General features: G+C 36.6%; 1 protein-coding gene across 3 annotated transcripts in view; it reads left to right on the forward strand.

The window, feature by feature from the left end:
• The window catches only part of FSTL5 (follistatin like 5), a 317,762-nt gene that overhangs the window by 277,004 nt on the left and 20,325 nt on the right, over positions 1-20,433 (forward strand). For all 3 annotated transcript variants that reach the window (XM_061475634.1, XM_061475650.1, XM_061475640.1), the window contains 2 exons: positions 5,922-6,029; positions 7,434-7,558. In XM_061475634.1, coding sequence (XP_061331618.1) covers positions 5,922-6,029; positions 7,434-7,558 — 233 coding nt within the window. The remainder of the gene's footprint in view (positions 1-5,921; positions 6,030-7,433; positions 7,559-20,433) is intronic.

Consider the following 20,433-nt stretch of genomic DNA (forward strand, 5'->3'; position numbering starts at 1 on the left):
ACTAATTATTTGGGAAGTTTCAGGTTCAAGGTACTTTTCAGTTGAAAATAAAGATTCATGAAAATAGAGTCTTATCACAGGAATGTGTCTATTAGTTTTGACAGAAAAGGTCAGGGGGATAGATTTGGCTACAGAAGATAGAGGACTGTAAGGACTGTGAGCTTTTAGACAGAGAAATTACTAGAATTGTGGAAAGAACCAACACAACCCTTAGCCAACATTGGAGACTATGAAGTTGATTTTTAAGGTCCCTTCCAAACCAAACTATTCTATGATTCTGTGATTCCCTATTCCTTTTTACTTTTTAGGTAGTATGATAGTTTCTCAGTGTCTAAGATGCTGTAGATACTCTGCTTAGTCAAAATAATTCATTGGGTAAAAGAGAGAAATTGATGCTATGGTACAGGGATTAATGCACTCATATAGTTTGTGAAAGACCAAGGCATAAAACAATGTTAAATTTAATATTAGTTTTTCGGAGCAATGCAGTTCCCTCAGGAGAGCCCAAGAGAGTCACAATATACTTCAAATGATCAGTAGTCTTACTGAGATGGAGTAAAAATTCAAGGTTTCATTGTCACTACTCAAATCACATACTATATCCATTGCCTTGTCTAACTGTTGTCTCACTTTCTCTTTCTTTTTTTTTGCTTTATGTATGTGGTGATATCAGTGAGATCCTAGGTTAAGTGGGGGATTTACATGAGAACAAATTTTAGTATGTGCAATTGTTAAAGGGATGTGAAAATGCATTTGGAAAATAATAGCATAAAGTTATTAATTCTATAAATATATTTTCTGAATATGAAGAGCATTTAAAGTCTTAAAATATGTTAACAAGCCATATGGAAGAGGCAAAACCGTAATATTTTTTGCTATTTGGTTTCTGCCTAATATTCCCACCATATTACACTATTTTTCTTTCTTTTTGTTTTTAATCAGACATATATAATAGAATATATTTCATTATATAATACTTAGTCTTTCAGATGATGTCAGTTGACCAGAAATACTAGGTTTATTTTGCTTTCAGTGGCAAAAAAAGTCAATCAATTATAGTTGGGAACTGTCAACAAGACAGCTGACTGTCTTGTCAGCAGACAAGGGGCTTGGTTTTCAATTGAGTTTGTGTGTTTGTGGGTGGTTTTTTAAGTACATTGTGTATCATATAAAATCTTGTCATTTACTTCAAGGCAGGGTTCTTTTTTCTAAAATAAAATTATTTCCTGTGCAAAGAGGTCTGAAGCTAGTTAATAACTTATTAAGTCTTGCTCTGATTCTGAGAAGAATGGACACTTGTATGTGAAACTGATAAAGATGTTTTGACACACAGTGGGTGTTCTGATTTAAATTTTAATCATACAGAATTACATCTACAGGGTTACATATAGTATCACCACATTCATAGGAAACAGACCTTTTTAACTAAATAAAACTCTTTTAAAAGTTTTTTTTTTAATTAGAAATCTAATCTAAATTGTTGATAAAATATTTAAATAGAGCTTTTCTTTATGCCATTTGACTTTTTCTCTAATAAATGAATGAAAATCTTTAATGTCTAGACTATGTATTGTGTATTAGGCTCTGGGGAGAACTTACTAAAGCCTTTCAATATTTGAAGGGATCTTGTAAGAAAGGTGCAGACAGATTCTTTAATAGGACCTGTAGTGGTCCTATTAAAACCCTTACCATGGGGTAATGGTTTTAAACTAGAAGAAGATAGATGCAGACTAGATGTAAGGAAGAAACTTTTTTATGTTGAGGGTTGTGAAACACTAGAACAGATTGCCCAGAGAGATAGTAGATGCCCCATCCCTGAAAATACTCAAGGTCTTTTTTGACAATGCTCTGAGCACCTGATCTAGTTGAAGATGTCCCTTCTCATTGCAGAGAAGGGACCTTTAAAGGTCCCTTCCAACCCAAACCATTCTTTCACACTAGTATGCATTATTTATATTAATGTAAATTAAAAAAAAAAAATAGCTCAATTGCAATTTTAAAATTATATTAACTTCACCAAAAAAAAAAAAATTTTTAGTCTTTAAACATCTACATTTTCTGCCTTCTATATTCTGTCATCTGGCTCAGTAGAGAGCTTCCTCAAAACTTGACCTATCCAAATGTCGATAGGGACTGATAAAATGTTTTATGTAAAAAAATAAAAATGGAAGTTTGGGTTTTTTTTGTTCTTTTGCCTCCTAGTTGTTAAATTGGCCTTTGCATATCAAAGTAGACATGAATTGAGGAGGTAATGAATTTCATTTTCTGAAAACAAAACTTTTTTTTTACAGTCAATTCAATGTATTTCTGAAGGAAGGAAGACTAAAAAAACTTTCTGCAATCTATAGAATTGAAGGACTGGAATCTCTGACAATGGTTCCCCTGGTCTCTGGCTGACATTCATGTGTCATCTTGACTTCCTCCATACAATGGATGAAATACCAATCTAATTGCATTTATTAGTATTTAGACTTCAGTGCCTTTGGAGCTGACTGACAAATATTAGAAAAATTTAATGTTCTTTAAAATTTAGTAGTAGTTTGATTTATAGACTCTTCTAATTTGCCTTCAGATTCATTACTTATTATTTTACAGAGTGCTTTACCATTAGCTGAATATTTAGAGATACTCATTATGATGATATGTTGATTTAAAATAAAATTCAATATATTAGTCACTAATAAAAGTACATCCCGTCTCCCTGAATTATGCAAAGAGATTATCCAGGTTTTGGATGGAGTTAAATAGGTTGCTGTTCTATCATATGAATATTCAAGTTTTCTAATGAGCTGAGAAGCAGCCATACAGAATGACTAGGTGTTACATGGAGATTTGTGCACTAAATCTGTGTTCCTGATACTCCACAAGTGTTCATGCTAATACAGAAAAAAACCCTGAACTTTCACTTTCAAAGAAATTTTATTTTGAGGGATAGAAAAGCACTGGTTTTCATTAATTTAATAATATTCAAATCATGAACTTAGGGAACTGTAGAATGAAATTTATCCCATCTGTGGAAACCTTTTGCAGGAATGAAAGTCTCAGTTTTGACAGTTCTAGGATGTTTAGATATTAATGATAAATTATCTTTCCATTTCACAATATAGACATTTGGTAAGACAATATGACTAAGGGTAAGGTAAGACAACATGACAACAGGTGATTAGGATAAGTAAATTAAACCAAGTGTTACTGTCACTTTTGGGCACCTGAAGAGAATTTCTGCAATTTGTTACTGACCTGAATATTATTTACTGTGAGACTTGCTCAGTGTCTGGCTTAACCATACTAAACTTACAAGCCATACTTGAACCTTAATTAAACAAAAAAACAAACAAACAAAACCCAAAGACAAGTAAAAGTAGTTGCAAACGAAACAAATCAGGATAATATAAAACCTTTACAATCGTTTATGCATAGTATAAAACCGTAAAAAACTATACTTGCTTCTGATTCACAGATGGCTTTTTGAATTGAAGTCTAATTTGTATTTTAAAGACAAGTCAAGAGATACTTCGTTCAGCATTTTTTACAACAAGCATGGCCCTTTCTTCCTTGTATTTTAACAACAAGCATTTATTTTTGACTTTGGTTTGTTTTTGCAAGCAGCAAGGATTTTTCTAATCATTAAATGTTGCTCTGCTCATTTCATATGCACATATATAAACATTCATACAAACAGGAAGCAAGGAAGGGAGTTTAATTTCTCAGATCAGTCTATTTTCATTACTTACAGTACTGCTTAGCACAGAAGAAGAATCAAAATGCAATTGATTTTTGGAAAATAGATGCTAAGCTGTTCAGAAATGAGAGCATTTTGCTTACTAGACTGCCTTTTCTTTGTCATGTTACTACAGAATATATCATTTACATTTTAACTCTTTCTAGTCTATTATCTTAAAGAAGAAACCACCTACCTGCTCTGTAAAACCAAGTTCTTAAAAATCCATACTCTAGCAGGAACAAATGTGAAGAAAACTCCATATTTTGGAAGTGAGCATCAGTCTTATAAAAATTCTGTCAAGGTGCAAAAAATCCTAAGACAACTAAAAAACATATTTGAAAGGACTTTAGGTTGTGTAACTGTGTAAAAATAATGTTGATTTGGTTTTGTTTACTGTCCTGTTTTCTCTGGTGTACTAGTGTGTATATTTATTTTTTTCTGCTGTGAAAGTTAACGTAGATGATGTATGCACATAGGTAACAACTAGAGTTGAGAATGACTTATTTCTGACAATTATTTCTATCAAAATAAGTACTTAAAGAAGATTCTATAGCAGAATAAATTGAAATTTTTTTGGAAACGTGGATGGTGTATCTTTAAAGTGATACATGTAGACTTTTCGATTTAGCTAGGTAATTCTCATTATATAAAGTTGAGAGAAATAATTGCTTTCATTTGTAAATTCTTGAGAGCAAGCACTGTCACCTGCGGTTGTTCAGTATTGTTTAGCAGCACACCTTAACAGGAATGATTTAGAGGCATGCTGAAGCAAGCAGAGCTCATCATTGGTCAGTCCACACTGTGCGGCTGACAGATCAGGCTGGCTCGGTAGAAACAGCTGTGAAAGCCTGCTTCTAAGTTGCTCAGCTCCTTTCTGCCTCCGGCTCATCTCTTGGGAGCTAAATTACCCATGTCTGACTCTGAAGGCAATTCCTTCTCCTCCTCCAGGCAATGCCAGGGCCCAGACCCTGAATACAGCTGGCACTCACTCAGCAGAACATGTATGGGTCAGACCTTTTGCCTGGGGAAGCCAAAAGGAAATTTGACACACCTGAACAAATTAGCTGTACAACAGCACAAGTATTATTTTAGACAACTTGTCTTCTAGCCTGCAGCAGAAAAATGTTATCAAACACAAATAACCTTTTTGAAGGGGTATCTTTATGATTTTAAATGAGCCCATGAGTAACCTGGCTTCATTTTCCATTTTCAAAGGGAAAACCAAATTCTGCCAAGATGAAGCTGTGGCTTGCAACGCCTCAGGAATACACTTAAGTATCATCAGCAGTCTCAGCCAGCCATTAGTGCATTATCTTGAGGATCTACATCATTAGTTTAAATTAGGTTCACTTAATTAGCCAGCTGGTACTCTCCTTGACAAACTGATAAACAAGCTGTACTTTACACTTCCATAATGGTGAGACTAAAGAACAATTCCTGCCTATTTTTTCTGCTCTAATGATGAAAATAGAAAAGCAATCCCCCCAGTTGTTTAGCTCATGCAGAATGTCTATTAATCAAATACATTGTCGTCTCATTTCACACCTCTGAAATCTTTAGTTCTCCTTGGAAAAAGGAAGTGTAAAGCTTAACTGTCTTCAAAAAGTTTCTGGTCTCAAGAGTCAGTGCTCAAGGTTGTAGTGAAAAGACTCTGATCACAAGTCTACCAAAAGTAGCAACCGTAATTGGAAAAACCATGAAAACAATCTTTCCAACTTCAGGAAAATTTACCCAGTTCAGCAGAAATCAGAAGCTTTGGGTGTAGCAATGTTGTGTTGGTTTTATACAGGACTGTGTAATTGAGTTCAGTATGTCACTTGAAAATACTCTATCCTTCATAGCCATTTTCAATAATTAAAGTAGTTTTTAAACTTGTATGGCTAAAGTGAGAGTGATGGTAGAGAAAGAAGAAAAGTACTTTTCTACTTGATTTAAAACCTTTGTTTTCAGCTTCTTAATAACTTCAGTGTAACGTAATTTTGGTGCCAAATGTTAGAGCACGTAATTAATAAAACACACTTTATCAGCAGTTCAGTAACTTTGAATTAATCAGAAGTCTGTTTCAACAACTGACAATGTAATTTTTAAATACGACAAGAAGTGCATGTCCAGTCATCATTTTAATTCCAGCATGTATATTATTTGTCTTCTGAAAATATGGCAGGAACTAAGGATTTTTATTTTTGTGATGCTTCAGGCAGTAAGTACAGATCCTGTTCCAGTGAAGCTACACTATGATAAATCTCATGATCAAGTCTGGGTGCTAAGCTGGGGAAACATGGAAAAGAATTCACCAACTTTGCAGGTGAGGTGATTAAAATAATTATATGCAAGGTAATCTGGACAAACTGAACCTTTGTGTAATTGCAATGTTTTGCATGTTTGCCTTAAAGTGTTATTATCATGACCCCAGGAGGGGAAGTGAAATGATTTCAGGTAACTGGAAAACACAACTGACTGCTAAAAAAAGATAGAGATAATTTTCAGCACTCTTACTCAGAAGTGACAATGCTAAATTGATAGAAGGGTAAGAAACAGAGTAAAAGCAGCAGCATGTTTTGAACGTGCCGGTCTTTTGAGAGAAATCTATTGCTGTTTATGGTGTTTGTGTCCCTAATTATAGGATAAACTGGATTTTAGGCATATTCCTGTTTCACTAAAAATGTATTGATACTCTGAAGTTGACAAGTTCCATCTTTTTTTATTACTTTTTTTGATGTAATATGTTAAAAACCTTTACTTTTACCATACCTCTAAGCAGTGGCAAGCCTAGGGACAGTCACTAACCAAATGTTTCAAGAAGCTGATCTTTCATTCCTACTTTTCCCCTGCTTTATGTTCCTTATTTAAAGTAATGCCCTGAAAATATGGTGATTGTCTTTATGTCATAATTTCAAAATTCCTTTTCATTTTAACATATTTTTCTTTTCTTTAGAAATGCTTATGTATTTTCAAATATGTATAAGATAAAGAATAAGAGAAATTCAAACACAGGGCTTAAGCAGAAAGAATGAGTAACATTCTAAACCACCTTTTTAGCACCTACAGGCTCTTAGGGAGTATGCAAGGTAATTTGCAGGAGTTTAGCCATTAGTCTTCCCCAGAAAAGGATTGATAATTGAGTCTGTCTTACCTGGTTTAAAATGACTGATCATCTTCACTCGCATTTTTCCTTACAGTATAGATAACCTGTTATTTTCTTTTTATTTTTATTTTAGTTCACTTTTAAGTGCATGTGTGTGGATATATCATAGTGGTTATTATGTGGAATTGTCTTTCATTCACGCATAAACATTTACCTCAGAGAAGCTCCAAGACTGGGGATTCGAGGAAAATTAGTTCATAACAACATAAGGAGTGTGTGAAGTCAATTAAACTTCTGCTTCTGAAATACGTCTGTGCTATGTTGAATTACCTCATGACTGACAAGGAGTGTGCATAGCTATAACTTCCTGTGGATCAGTTGATAACACCTTATTTTTTCACTCTGGCTGAAGTGCTTAAGAAATTTAGACTCACTGTGGGATCTAGTGTCAAAAAAAAAAAACACCCAAAAACCAACAAAAAAACCCAACAACAAAAATCCTAAACGTAACTAAAGGGTAATAGAAGAGATGGAATACAGAAGTAATACTGTATTCATTTATTTGGATAGTGATTAAATTTTGAAAGAGTATTTCTATTGTTTATAATGATGTTACTTATGTAGGTGATAACACAAGCCAGTGGGAGTGTTTCTCATCACATAATCCATACTCAGCCAGTGGGAAAGCAGTTTGACAGAGTGGATGACTTTTTCATTCCAGCCACAACCCTCATCATTACCCATATAAGGTAAGTTTTTGCTGAATTATAATCAACTTTCAAATGAACTATAACATTATCTCCAAAGAAAATATAATTTTAAAACCTTGAAAATCTGAGACTATGTCACCTACTTCAGTATTGCTTTGGAACACTTGTCTTCATAACAAACTAAATGAGAGTTTTATTGAAAACATGCTAGATGTCAAAATAAACACATTTGGTAGAGTTTTTCTTTATTGCCTCTGAAAATATTCAGAAGTTCCACTGCTCCACATGCTAAAATTGAGATGTAATATCATCTGGAGTATTCCCAAGGAATTGATAACTTTTAATAGTCTGGTAATTCCCTAATTTAGGAGCATAAATCTTAATTTGTAAATAATATTTACTAATTTCCACTACTGCTCAGAGCAGTTGCCATATTGTATTGCATGTATGTTGTATTGGAGTTATTCTCATGATTAAAAAAAAAAACAGAAAAAAAAAAACCAACCACTTTCTGAGTTTTGAAAGGACTTGTGATGCAACATAACTCTTCATGAACTGGATTTTCCTGCACATTCTGTTGTTTCTATTTGTTTGGGGGGGATTGTTTGTTTGTTTGTGTTTTCTTTGGGGGGGGGGCAAGGGAGGAGGTTTGGGGGGGGGTGTTGTTTTTCGGTTTGGTTTGGTTGCTTTTACTTATCAGGCTTTCTGTTTTTAAAACAGACCATGACTGAACATGCAACATGAACTGTCTTTAGATGCGTGAATATAATTGGTCTTATTACATGGGTGCTGAGTATATGATGTTAAAATGGTTCATATTGTAATCCATGCCAGGAAACACTGTAAATTCTTGTGAATTTAAGTCTTTTTCTCAGTTAATGTAGAATTATCTTTTCTGTCACAGCCAGAACAAAGAAGTTCTGACTGTGATAGAAATACTCTTAAGTATGGAAGAATAGAACAAAGTGACCACCTGAATTTTAAAAGACATACAGGACAGAGAAAGAGAATGTGCGGTAAAGAAGGCAATACTTAATACAGGCAGAAGAAACCTTTTCAAGTTCTCCCCAAGGGCTCAAAATACATTAGTAAGAATGTGAAATATAATTTTATTTTCATATTTTTCCTGTAACATTTCTACCTGTAGGCACTGAAAAATTCTGCAGTCTAGGTTTTTTGCATCTGAATATTGCATTAATATGTATTAGCACTTTGTATGTTTAGGACTGTTAAATTCTTTGCAAGCTGAAACAGACCCATTTTAGCCTCAAAACACCTCTGTAAATAATTAACTCAGTTGTTTATTCTGCTCTTCCAACTTCAAGTTTCTATAGAAATGCTTTCATTAGGATGATCTTAACTGTTCTACAGTTATGAGACATCATTCACTTTTAGATGAAATCTCAACTTACATATGTAAATATGCATCTCCATTAAAAAAGATACAGTTTCTGATTGTAGTGAGTGGTAGTGTGTTAAATGTGAAAAGATGCAATTTAAGATTAATTTACTGTCAGTTCTAGGATTTACTCTGTACATGACTGATGAATCTAGTCTGCTGTATCAAAATCATTTGGCTTCTCCTAAAGAGACTGTTGATGGAAGATTTTTTTAATGTATATATATTCTACAAAACACTTAAATAACAAGTAAATTAGCAATCAGCCATATGCAATTTAAAAAGGAATCTTTAAATTAATATGGCTGAATAGAAATTGACTCTATGTACCATTACTGCCACATGTCTTGAGTAGATAAAATGCATGTTATGTCCCTGAAGTAATCAACCATCCTCACACTCAGCTGTATAAGAGCGTTAAATAATTCTGCTACATTTGGAACAGGTATGCCTTGAGAGAAAAAAAGTGACTGTTTCATAAACTATCAAGTACTAGAGATCCTACCCCAACAGAACTGACATTTAGGTGCCTTTTCATGTAAATAGAGGAGAAAGGAAGGAAAAAAAAAACAAACAACCGTGGATAGGGATAAACATCATACAATAAGGAGAAACAGGACTGGGAAAAGAAAAATAGGCCCATTCCAAAGCAAGTGAAGAATTCATCTAATTCAAATGATTTTAAGTTGATATTTTGCCTAAATAGTCACAATTGCCTTCAGCTGATGAGTAATTTCACCTGTCATATATGGAACTTAGGAGAAAAAAGAATTGAAGAATAAGAGAACACACTGAAATTTTTATTCAACTAAACAGTAAAAGAAAAAATTAAATAAGTGGCGGCAGATATGTAATAAACATGAACATGTACATCAATTCAGGCCTAGTATGGTCATCTTGTGATTTTTTGTCTTTCTCTTGGTTCTGTTGTTTTGGTTTTTTTTTTCTTTTTAAATTCATATGCCAGATAATGACCAAAAGAAAATTTTTAAAGTCTGACAAAAAGCCTTCATAAAAGCCAACAAAATAAATTCACCAGCAGTTAGAGCTTACTTGAAATGCAATATTTTAGTTTTCTAGAATGCTAATTCTGCATGCCTTTTCTAGAAAACAAACAAAAAGCAAACTAGCCCCACAACAAAAAACTCCAAACATGCTACGTAGACAAATACTGTATTTTTATTTTTTATGTTTTATTTCAAGAGATATTCATGTGAAGTTAGTCATTAGAGAATTTGTCTTAGATAAAATTTCTGGCCTTCAAGTACTTTGATTTTTTTGTTTAAATAAAAATGAACTGTGTGAGCAGTATGTCAGGACAGGTTTTAAATTGCCTGTATTCATCAAGTTAGTAACAACATAGAAACTGTCTGTTAAATCCAACTTGTCACCAGCCAACAATAAAAATGCTCAATAACAGCATGTGTTTGTTAGGGATGTCATGCAACAAACATAAAGCTTGAGCTTATTACTCTTTGGTGTATATACCAGCCAGGGGAGCATTTTATGAATGTGAATCACGAAAAACAGCTAAAAGGGAAATAACCCCACTGGCTGAGTTAGCTGGTATATTTAACTGCTCAAGGGCCCTATTTACTCTTTGTTAGATGTCAGTTCCCTTTGACCATGCAACACCAGCCCTTTCAGAAAAATGAAACCTTTCTGTAACTAGGTGTATTTGTCACCTGTAAAGTAAAATTTTGAATGATGGAGCAGAAGACAAAGTGTGCATGGCTTACACAATTAGCATCCAGAACCAAATTTCTGTTTGAAAAAAAGGCATTTCTAAGCAAAAAAGAAATACCACTTAAAAGTATGAATTAAGTTTCATAATACTGTTAACACAAAATAGCTACTACTGTCTACAGTGTATCACCATCTACTGTGTATTCTGTCCAATCAGTTGCTCTTTAATCACTGTTAAGAACGAGACAGAAGGTAAAGATAAGTAGACGGTGACATGTAGGAACAGAAATAAGGGTGAATAATTTAAAGCAGTGGTAGGTCATTAAGTTTTTTCTTTTTAAGAATATCTAAAGTGTTACTTAGTGATAATATGTATGTGCTTAAAACTTGTTGCAATTTAGTTTTATGTAAGAAGTGATGGCACTATACATCTGCTTTATCTAGGTTTGTTGTTTTTATATATGACAATGGAAATGGGCTGCCCGTTATTAAAAAAGGGAAACTCTACACATTTTAATGCTGTCTTGGGCAGCAGGTAATTTAGGATGCACTTGCACCAGGTCAGACATTTGAAAAGGTACTAAAAAGTTTGGTCTGAGTTAAAGAATAATTGATCTCAAGAAAAAATAAATAGTTTTCCCAGACTTTTCCTACCGCAGGCTAAGGCAGTAATTGGTTGTACTTATAGTACAGCTGGAATCAGGGGAAATAACTTTTTGGATTGATGATCAGCAAGCACAACATTAATGATCTGAACAACTGTGATGAATCATCAAAAGCAGACAGGACGAGATCTATTAATCTGTAGTAAATGGTAGAAATCCCAAGGTTGGGTTTCTTTGTTGTTTTGTTTTGTTTTGTTTTGTTTTGTTTAGTTTTGGGGTGTTTGTTTCAGTTATTACTGAAGATTATTCTTTTTGTAGGTGTACCTTTTAAGAATTTAGTATACGTACTTTCAATATTTGGCCTTGTATGTTGGCTGAGAAAAATTTATTCAGTGAACTATTTTTTGTGCCAAAGCAGTTTAGAGCAACCAATGATCTTGTCCTTAATTGTCTGCTAATACCATTCCTTATCATAAAAATAGACATTTGCAATTAGTATTTGTGATGGCTGCAAAAAGATGACTTGTACAATACTCATGAAATATATTCTTGGAAGTCTGAAGAGCAATGGAGCTGATTATTTCAGCTCTACTGTTCATAAATCAAAGTGAACAAAAGATAATTGGAATAAATTAAGGTCTGTCATTACACTGCTGTAAAAAGTTTTAAAAGCAATATTAAATGAACTCACTGCAATAGAGCAACTCTTAACTTTTTAGGTGGTTTAATCCTTCAGCAAATATTTTAAATGTCATATAGTTACCTGACCTAACAAGTCAAAGAATGAGCAATCAACTCACTGATGAGATGGCTCAGGATCTGAATAGAGTTACAATTTTCTCAGTTTGAGTTTTTACTCTCTTTTAATTCTCCATTGTGTATAATAATAGGGGAAACAGTCTTTCTAAAATTATACTTATTTATTTGTCTTTGAACAAACCAGTCCAAGCCATAAGCTTTTCTCTAAGAGGTAATTGGAATGTGCTACCAATGCATTCTTGTGAACCTTCCTAAATGAAACCCATGTGGGTTGGTGATTCAGTAAATTCATGCTTCATTCCAGAGTTTAAGCCCCTACAGAGGTGTGAAGTAGCTGAAGGACTGTGAAAGATTTTTCAGTATCTCTATGCAAATAAGCAAACAGAAAATATTATTTTGCTTCAAAAATCCACATAATCAGGCAGAACTTTCTGTTCAGTGGTTTGCAACTTAAACAATGGAAATGTTAAATGTCAAGTCAACTGTAGACAAAGTGTCAGCAATAGAGGTAGAGTTCATCTGGGGGCTGAATTTTTCACATAGTATGATTTAGCTCAAACATTAGGGGCAATTTAACATTTTAGAAATTCAGTCAATAATATTAGAGGAGTGGAAAGTTTGAAACAGTTCTTGGTCATCAAGCTATAATCATATATAGTACCACAGGGGAAATAACTTGGAAGCTTGTGGATTTGGAGAAAAGAGCTCTGTAGTACCAGGGAAGGCAGAGAATCAAGAAAGCAGAGGATCTAGAAAGTAACTACAATTTCTAATGATGATTGTGGACTCCTACATGGTTGCACAGCACATGAAGGAGATCCATCTGTGTTAGAGGTTTCACTCTGCAGTCTGCCAATCTAAATTGTTTCTTCATGAGAATAGTGCTTAATGAAAACTTTGCAGTCATTCTTTTCCCTCTCTTTTGCCCCCCAAAGAAAGACCCTTCTGATCAATGAATGCTTGCCTGTGAAAAAGATATTCATAAGAACTTCTAGAAAAAATGGAGGGGAGACACTAAAAAAAGTATTTTCCTACTTTTTTTTTTACTTTAAATAGTGCGTTTTACATCATCTTTGTTACAGAGGGAATATGAAGAATGAAATATTGAGAATTCAGTTTAAACAGTGTTAAGAAATTAAAATTATTTTTTTTTTATATTAAGATGCAACTAAAATAAAAATTTTTTTTAGTGCATCGAAATCTGTGATTGTTTCTGACCTTGCAGTACATGTGTGGTTCTATGCCTCTTGCCAGCCTGTTTGTTCAATATAGTGGATTGAGTGGACTTGATAGCTATAGAGGTACGACTATCTGCAAGTGTTGATACCATCTGAAGTATGTGTTGAAAGTATCATCTAAAAGCTGTACCATATGTTTGTTAGACCATTTTAGAAAAGAATAGATGTTTTGTACTTGGATAATTCTGTGAATAGAATAATTTTTTTTTATTATACTAGCAAGATGATACAAAATTAAGGAAAGCCAAGGAAAATGTTTACAGCTGTGAATTGATTTTATATGGATTGTCACAAGACTTTCCAGTACCAGAATTATATGCCATAGCCTACTGTTTTTCTTTATCCCACTGAGAATTCGGCAAAATTATGTTTTGTGGAGAATTTAAGCTTTGGTTTCCAGCCTTAGATTCATGAGTTAAACTTCAGGTTTCTCTCTGATTAGTGAACAAATATTGTTCTTGGTCCTTAGCTGATAGAATCTTTGGGTAATGGAAGTGATTCTGCAGTATTTTCAACAGACTAAAAGGGAAGGAAATGTAGCTTGAGAATGCTAAAATAGTTGTGTAAAAACAAATTACTGGTGTAAAGGTCTTAGATCAACTTCTGCAGAAATGGATTAAGCAGATGGTCTGATGTGAATACATACCTGAGCCAGGTGTCTAGTTTTAGTATTGGTTGAGATAGTTCTAGAAACTGAGCCATGATTATGCTCACTCTGAAGGCATATAGGTATCAGACAACTCCCAGTTCTTTAGTTTCACACCTATCTTGCATTTTACCTGTGCAACTCACATAAGTTACTCTTTGTTTTAACCTCCCTTCTTGTTGAGGTTCTGCAGCTATGGTGCTTTAAGTGTAATGTGTGAGTAATGACACAATTCAAAACTGAAGCGATGCTCATTAAACTTCAGATGTCATAGAGACCAGTGACTGTCTTTGTTACAAATGTTAAGGATGTTAATCTTGTTCACTAGCAGAATACTTCTTTGTAGTTAAAACCAGACAAAATTGAACTAAGTGGTCCTGTATGGAGCCCTACAGAAGGCTGCAAAGATTTATATAGGTATACCTGAGAGGATAATCTTGGAACACTTTTTATGAGGAGAGGGACTGTGTTTGATCTGAGTTCGTTGACCAGGGAGGTTCTGAAAAGCAAGAGAAATTAAGTAAATCTTTAAATCTTTTCTTGTACATTTCTGATTTACGAATAAACACATTAAAGAAATAGCTGCAGTGTCTGTAATTTTGTGGAGAGACTGTTTTCAGGACTGGCCTGTTTTCAAGACTAGTTCTACAGATACTGTCAAAAGCAGTATGGGCCATTTGTTAGTGTTGTGGTTTAAGCCCAGCCATGCAGCTGGCTTTCTCACTCCCCCCTCTTCCTGCTCCCCACCCCCGCTCCCAGAGGGATGGGGAGGGGAATCGAAAGAATGTAACTCCCACAGGTTGAGATATGAACAGCCCAGTAACTAAGGTATAACAGAAAGCCACTACTGCTACCACCAATAATAATAATGATAAGGGAAATAACAAGGGAAGAGAATACAGCTGCTCACCACCCACCGACTGATACCCAGCCCGACCCAAGCAGTGATCCAGCCCTTCTGGGTAACTGCCCATCCTGGGCATGATGCACTGTGGTATGGAATACCTTTTTGGCTAGTTTGGGTCAGGTATCCTGTCTCTGCTTCCTCCCGGCTTCCCCTCCTCCCTGGCAGAGCATGATACTCTGAAAGTCCTTGGTCAGAGTAAACATTACTGAGCACCGACTAAAAACATCAGTGTTATCAGCACTGTTCCCAGGCTGAAAGTCAAAACCACAGCACTGCACCAGCTACTAGGAAGGAGAAAAATGACTGCTACTGCTGAACCCAGGACTGTATCCACCCCTTATTCCATACCATTCACATCATGTTCAGATCCCACATTTTCAATATACCATCACTCTTATATATATACATATATATGCATACACAGAGAGAGAGACCATTCCATGGACCAATCCCTATAAAGCTGCTGAGTCGATTCAGTCCATGATGTTGGGCTCCAATTCTTGTAGCAGTTTTTCAGAGCATGAAAGAGAGTGTGATGTAGTCAGTTTGCCAGGCCTCCCCATATTTGTACTTCAGCCATCATCCTCCATACCAAAGAGGCTTTAACCATTTAGCTTGTTTAATTGCAGCACATTTCACATTCGTGAATAACCTGGGCAATAGTGTCCATTGTTAAGTCCACCCCTCGATCATGAGTCCATCTCTATGTTGCATCTCTGCTCTGATGGCCTGAAGTGCCATGGGCCCACCAGGCTCAAAATAATTCACCCTCCCCTTCAGCAGTTTCTGCAACTTGTTACTGGGGACTCCATACAGCTGCCTTCCATCTCTGACACTTCCAGAGCACTGGAGGGGCCCAGTGGACTAGATACTTGCTCATACTGTCCCACATGCCCTGCCACTCATGACTGTCCAGCCTTGGGGAAAATCTCTTAGTCCTTTTATATTGTTGTCTAATCCTAGGCAAGACCCAAACCTGACTCCACTTAACTTTCGAGATCAGACAAAATGGTCATGGATAAAACACATTCTGTATGTGTGCCAACATGCTGATCCCCATCACAATCAGCAAACAGGTCTCAAGGGTACCCAAAGGCCATTCAAAACCTTCAGAACTCTCAAATGGTGCTGCTGTACTTGTCACTGGGGCTGGTGTAGCTGCTGTGCTTGGAGCTGGAGTACCTGCGCTGTCTGCTGCAGTTGGAGTTTGAGTAGCTGCTATACTTGTTGCTGGGGTTGGTGTAGTTGCTGTCCTTGGAGTTGGAGCAGCTGCGCTGTCTGCTGCAGTCGGAGTTTGAGTAGCTGCTGTACTTGTCGCTGGGGTTGGTGTAACTGCTGTGCTTGGAGCTGGAGTAGGTATGCTGTCTGCTGCGGTCAGTTTGAGTAGCTGCTGTACTTGTTGCAGGGGTGTGTAGGAATGTCTCCCTCATACGCTGACCACCCGAGGAGGGGAGAAAAAGATGTGTAATTGCTAAACCCTTCTATTATATACCTCCCAAAATATAGAGGTGGTGACCACACTGGGAACGCGAGCCAGATCAGTTTCATGATAAATGATTCTATTGTATTACAAGTTATTACCATAAAGTACAATGAAACAAGAACCTTAGCCCAAGGCCCCCAGCTGATAAACACTAACACAGCAAATACCAGCTGTAAGACATGCTGAAACTGTGAGATCAAGAGCAACAACTTTGAGAGCCAATAAATCAGCATTGCGACGAGTGACTATTAATCCGAAACAATGAATGCTTATCACAAATACAATTAGACTCTGGTCAGATCTGTCATTATCTCGCCCCTTTGTGCCCTACACTGGGCAACAAAAAGAACTGTCATGGTTTATACCCAGCCACGCATCTGGGCTCTCTCACTCCACCTTCTTCCTCCCCCCCACTCCCGCAGCGATGGGGAGGAGAATTGAAAGAATGTAACTCCCACGGGTTGAGATAAGAGCAGTCCAGTAACTAAGGTATAACACAAACCACTGCTGCTACCACCAATAATAATAATGATAAGGGAAACAACAAGGGAAGAGAATACAGCCGCTCACCACCCGCCAACAGATACCGAGCCTAACCCAAGCAGTGATATAGCCCTTCTGGGTAACTGCCCCCAGTTCTACATCCTGGGCATGATGTGCTGTGGTATGGAATGCTTCTTTGGTCAGTTTGGGTCAGGTGTCCTGTCTCTGCTTCCTCCCAGCTTCCCCTCCTCCCTGGCAGAGCATGAGGCTCAGAAAGTCCTTGGTCAGAGTAAACATTACTAAGCAACAACTAAAATCATCAGTGTTATCAGCGCTGTTTCCAGGCTGAAATTCAAAACCACAGCACTGCACCAGCTACTAAGAAGGAGAAAAATGACTGCTACTGCTGAACCCAGGACAGTTAGTTTGCTTGTGGATCTAGTAAAATTGTTGAATGGTGCAGTTTTAAGATGAGCCTCTGTGAATATTCTGAGGTGAATCAGGTGTTATCCTTGACACCTGAATGTTGCTCTTTGTATCTACAAAATGAGAGGAAAGCATTCCTTTTGTAAATAAAAAACTGTGATAATGAACAAAAAGCTCCTTAATTGTGTTTGGGAGTTGAAAAATACTCTTTCTCAGATACTTTCACTTCAAAGTATGAGAGGACACATGGATTATGATCAGAGCTATTGACAAAATACCTTCCTTTATGTTTCTTGAATTTACTACATAGTGTTCATGGAAGAAGTTTATTTAATTCAGGTGTAAATTTAAGAACTCATTTATAGTTTTATAAAGGGAGTGACTAAAAATGTGTTATGTATTTTGCAACTAGAACACTACATGTCTACATATGAATTTCTTTTGTGATGAGTTCTTAAATTAATTGTTCAAATGCAGCTGACAAGCATTTTAAGTAATTTCTTTTTCTCACAGTGGTGTTTGAGGATTATGTTTCACTTCTCAATATAGATTGATTATTGGAGTCTGAAGGAGATGGAGTTGTGAATATACTTTTCATTAAATTTCTGCTTGCATTTTGAGGGTATCCTTTTGGCATTAGTCAAAGATGCAGCAGCTTTTAAAATAGAGCCAATATGTCTTTTTGGGGAGGTTATTATTATGCTACTTCAATTGCAGTTGCCATTTAAACTTTTTTATTTAAACACTGTTTTCATTAACTTATGATATGAAAACTTGCACAAGAATCTAGAGTAGAATACTGAATTGAAGTTAAGGCTCTATGTTTATGTATCCCCCCATCCTGCGGTGACAGAATTCAAAGTATTCTCTCTCTCTGTTGCTTTTCATGTGTGCTAGTGAAACCATTTTGGGGCCTCTGTGAGGAATCAGGCTAGAGAACTGATTTGGATAGAAAATAAGCTAGTAAAAAATGGAAAACTCATTAATTTTAAATAAGCAATACTGAAGGTTACTACTAAGACAAAGGTTTTAAATTTTAGAAGAGCAGACTTCAGCACTCCCAGAGCTCATTTGAGAGGGATTCCATGGGAAGTTTCCATGGAGGATGAAGGAGCTGGTGAGTGAGGGGATTTTCAAGAATGCTCTCCTGGAAGCTCAGGAACAGTTCATCCCCTTTAAAGGTAAGGGAAGTAGGTGGAGCATGATACCCTCTTGGCTAAACTGCGAGCTTTTTAGTGCTTAGGAAGAGAAACATACCATTGATGGAAAAACAGTTGCATACCCATTGAGAACTACAAGGGCATGCAGAGATGCGTTTAGAAAAGCAGAAGCTCAGCTCGAATTGAAATTTACCGGAGATGTCAAAACTACCAGAAAGGGTTTCTCAAGTATGTAAACAAGAAGCAGAAACAGAAGGAAAATACTGGCCTGCTGTTAGACAGGTGAGGTGAATTAGCCTCCTTCAAGGCTGAAATGCCAGAGGTTCTCAACGCTTTCTTCACCTCTGTCTTTACCAGCATTGTTGGGCCCCATGGCTTGGGATCAAAAACCCAGGTTATTGCAAATGCAGACCCACCATCAGTGAAGGAAGACTTGGTATGTGAACAGGAGCTTGACCTCTACAAATCAATGTTCCTTAACAATATCCTCCCAAGGGTGTCTGGCTGATGTCATCGTGAAACTGCACAGGGGATGTCCCAGAAGACTGGAAGAAGGCAAATGTTGGCCACATCTACAAGAAGTGCTTAAGGGAGGATCCAGGAAATTATAAGCCCATCGGTTTTACTTCAGTTCCTTGGAAGGTTATGGAGCAAATCCTTTGGGGGCCTGTCACAAATCAAATGAAGCACATGACTGGGAGAAGCCAGCACGGATTCACCAGGGGCTAATTGTGCTTGCCAAAACTGGTCGCCTTCTGTGACAAAAGTAACCTACACAGTTGATGTGGGACAAGCAGTGGACATTGTCTGCTTGGATTTCTGTGAGGCTTTTGATGCGGTTTCCCTCGCATTTCTCCTGGAGAAACTGACGTTATGAACTAGATTAGTGTTCTATGTGGTCGGTGGGGAAATGGCTGACAGGCCTCATCCTGATGGTGGTGGTGAATAGTTCCTTTTCAAACTGGCAACCTGTCACTAGTGGGGTCCCCTAGGGATCAATATTGAGCTCAGCTCTGTTTAGTATCTTTATAAGTGATCTGGAAGATAGGATCAAGTGTACCCTGACCAAGTTTGTGGATTGTACCAAACTGAATAGGGAAGTGGAAACATTGGAAGAGAGAGTCACCCTGTTGGATGACCTGAATAAGCTGGAGGAGTGGTCTGTCAAGAACCTTATGAAGTTCAACAAAGACAAATGTAAGGTCTTGCACCTGGGAAAACATAATATAAGACTCCAGCACAGGCTGGGATCTACTTGATTTGGAGCAGCACTGCGGAAAGGGTTCTGGGGGTTCTGGTGGATAAAGAGCTCAATATGAGTGAACAGTGTGCAGCTGTGACAAAGCCAACAGGATGCTGGGTTACATCAAGGCCATCAGCAGCTGAGATAAAGATCTCAGTATCTCACACTACTTGGAGCTTGTCAGACCACACTTGGAATGTTGTGTTCAGTTTTGGTCCCCACTCTACAGAAAAGATGTGGACAGGCTGGAGAGGATCCAGAGAAGTGCCACAAAGATGATTAAAGGACTGGAAAGTCTGGAAATGAGGTAAGGCTGAGAAAACTGGATTTGCTCAGTCTTGAGTAAAGAAAGCTCAGTGGAGACTTTATCACCATGTTCAAGTGTTTAAAGAGTAGCTACAAAGAAGATGGAAACTCCCTTTTTACAAGGAGTCACATGGGAAATACAGGTAATGGGCATAAGTTACTCTCAGGGACAATCCGGTTGGGCAGAAGATTACAATTTTTCACAATGAGAACAATCAGCCAGTGGAATAATTTTCCCAGGGAATTGATGGATTTCCCAGTATTGGACCCTTGAGGTTTGGGGACTTTTACTCCACCAGTATTGGACAGGGTGTTGGGACTTTTAGTGTAGGTTATGCTTTGCCTTGAAAGGTTGGACAAGATGATCTTTGCGGTCCCTTCCAACCTGGTATTCTGGTTCTATGTACATATGCATACAGACAAATATATATGATAAATCAGTCTTGAAAACTAATTTGTTTCTGGAATCAACTATCCTGCAGGCTTTTTCCCATGTCAGTTAACAATACAATACAATTGCTTCTTGGCCAATTTATTTATCTCATGTTCCAGATCTTTTTCTTTAAAGTAGCT

The sequence above is a fragment of the Pezoporus flaviventris genome, unplaced genomic scaffold (genome assembly GCF_033815535.1).
Source record: "Pezoporus flaviventris isolate CSIRO_AGI_PZ_B2104156 unplaced genomic scaffold, CSIRO_AGI_Pfla_v1 ptg000002l, whole genome shotgun sequence".
NCBI lineage: Eukaryota > Metazoa > Chordata > Aves > Psittaciformes > Psittacidae > Pezoporus > Pezoporus flaviventris.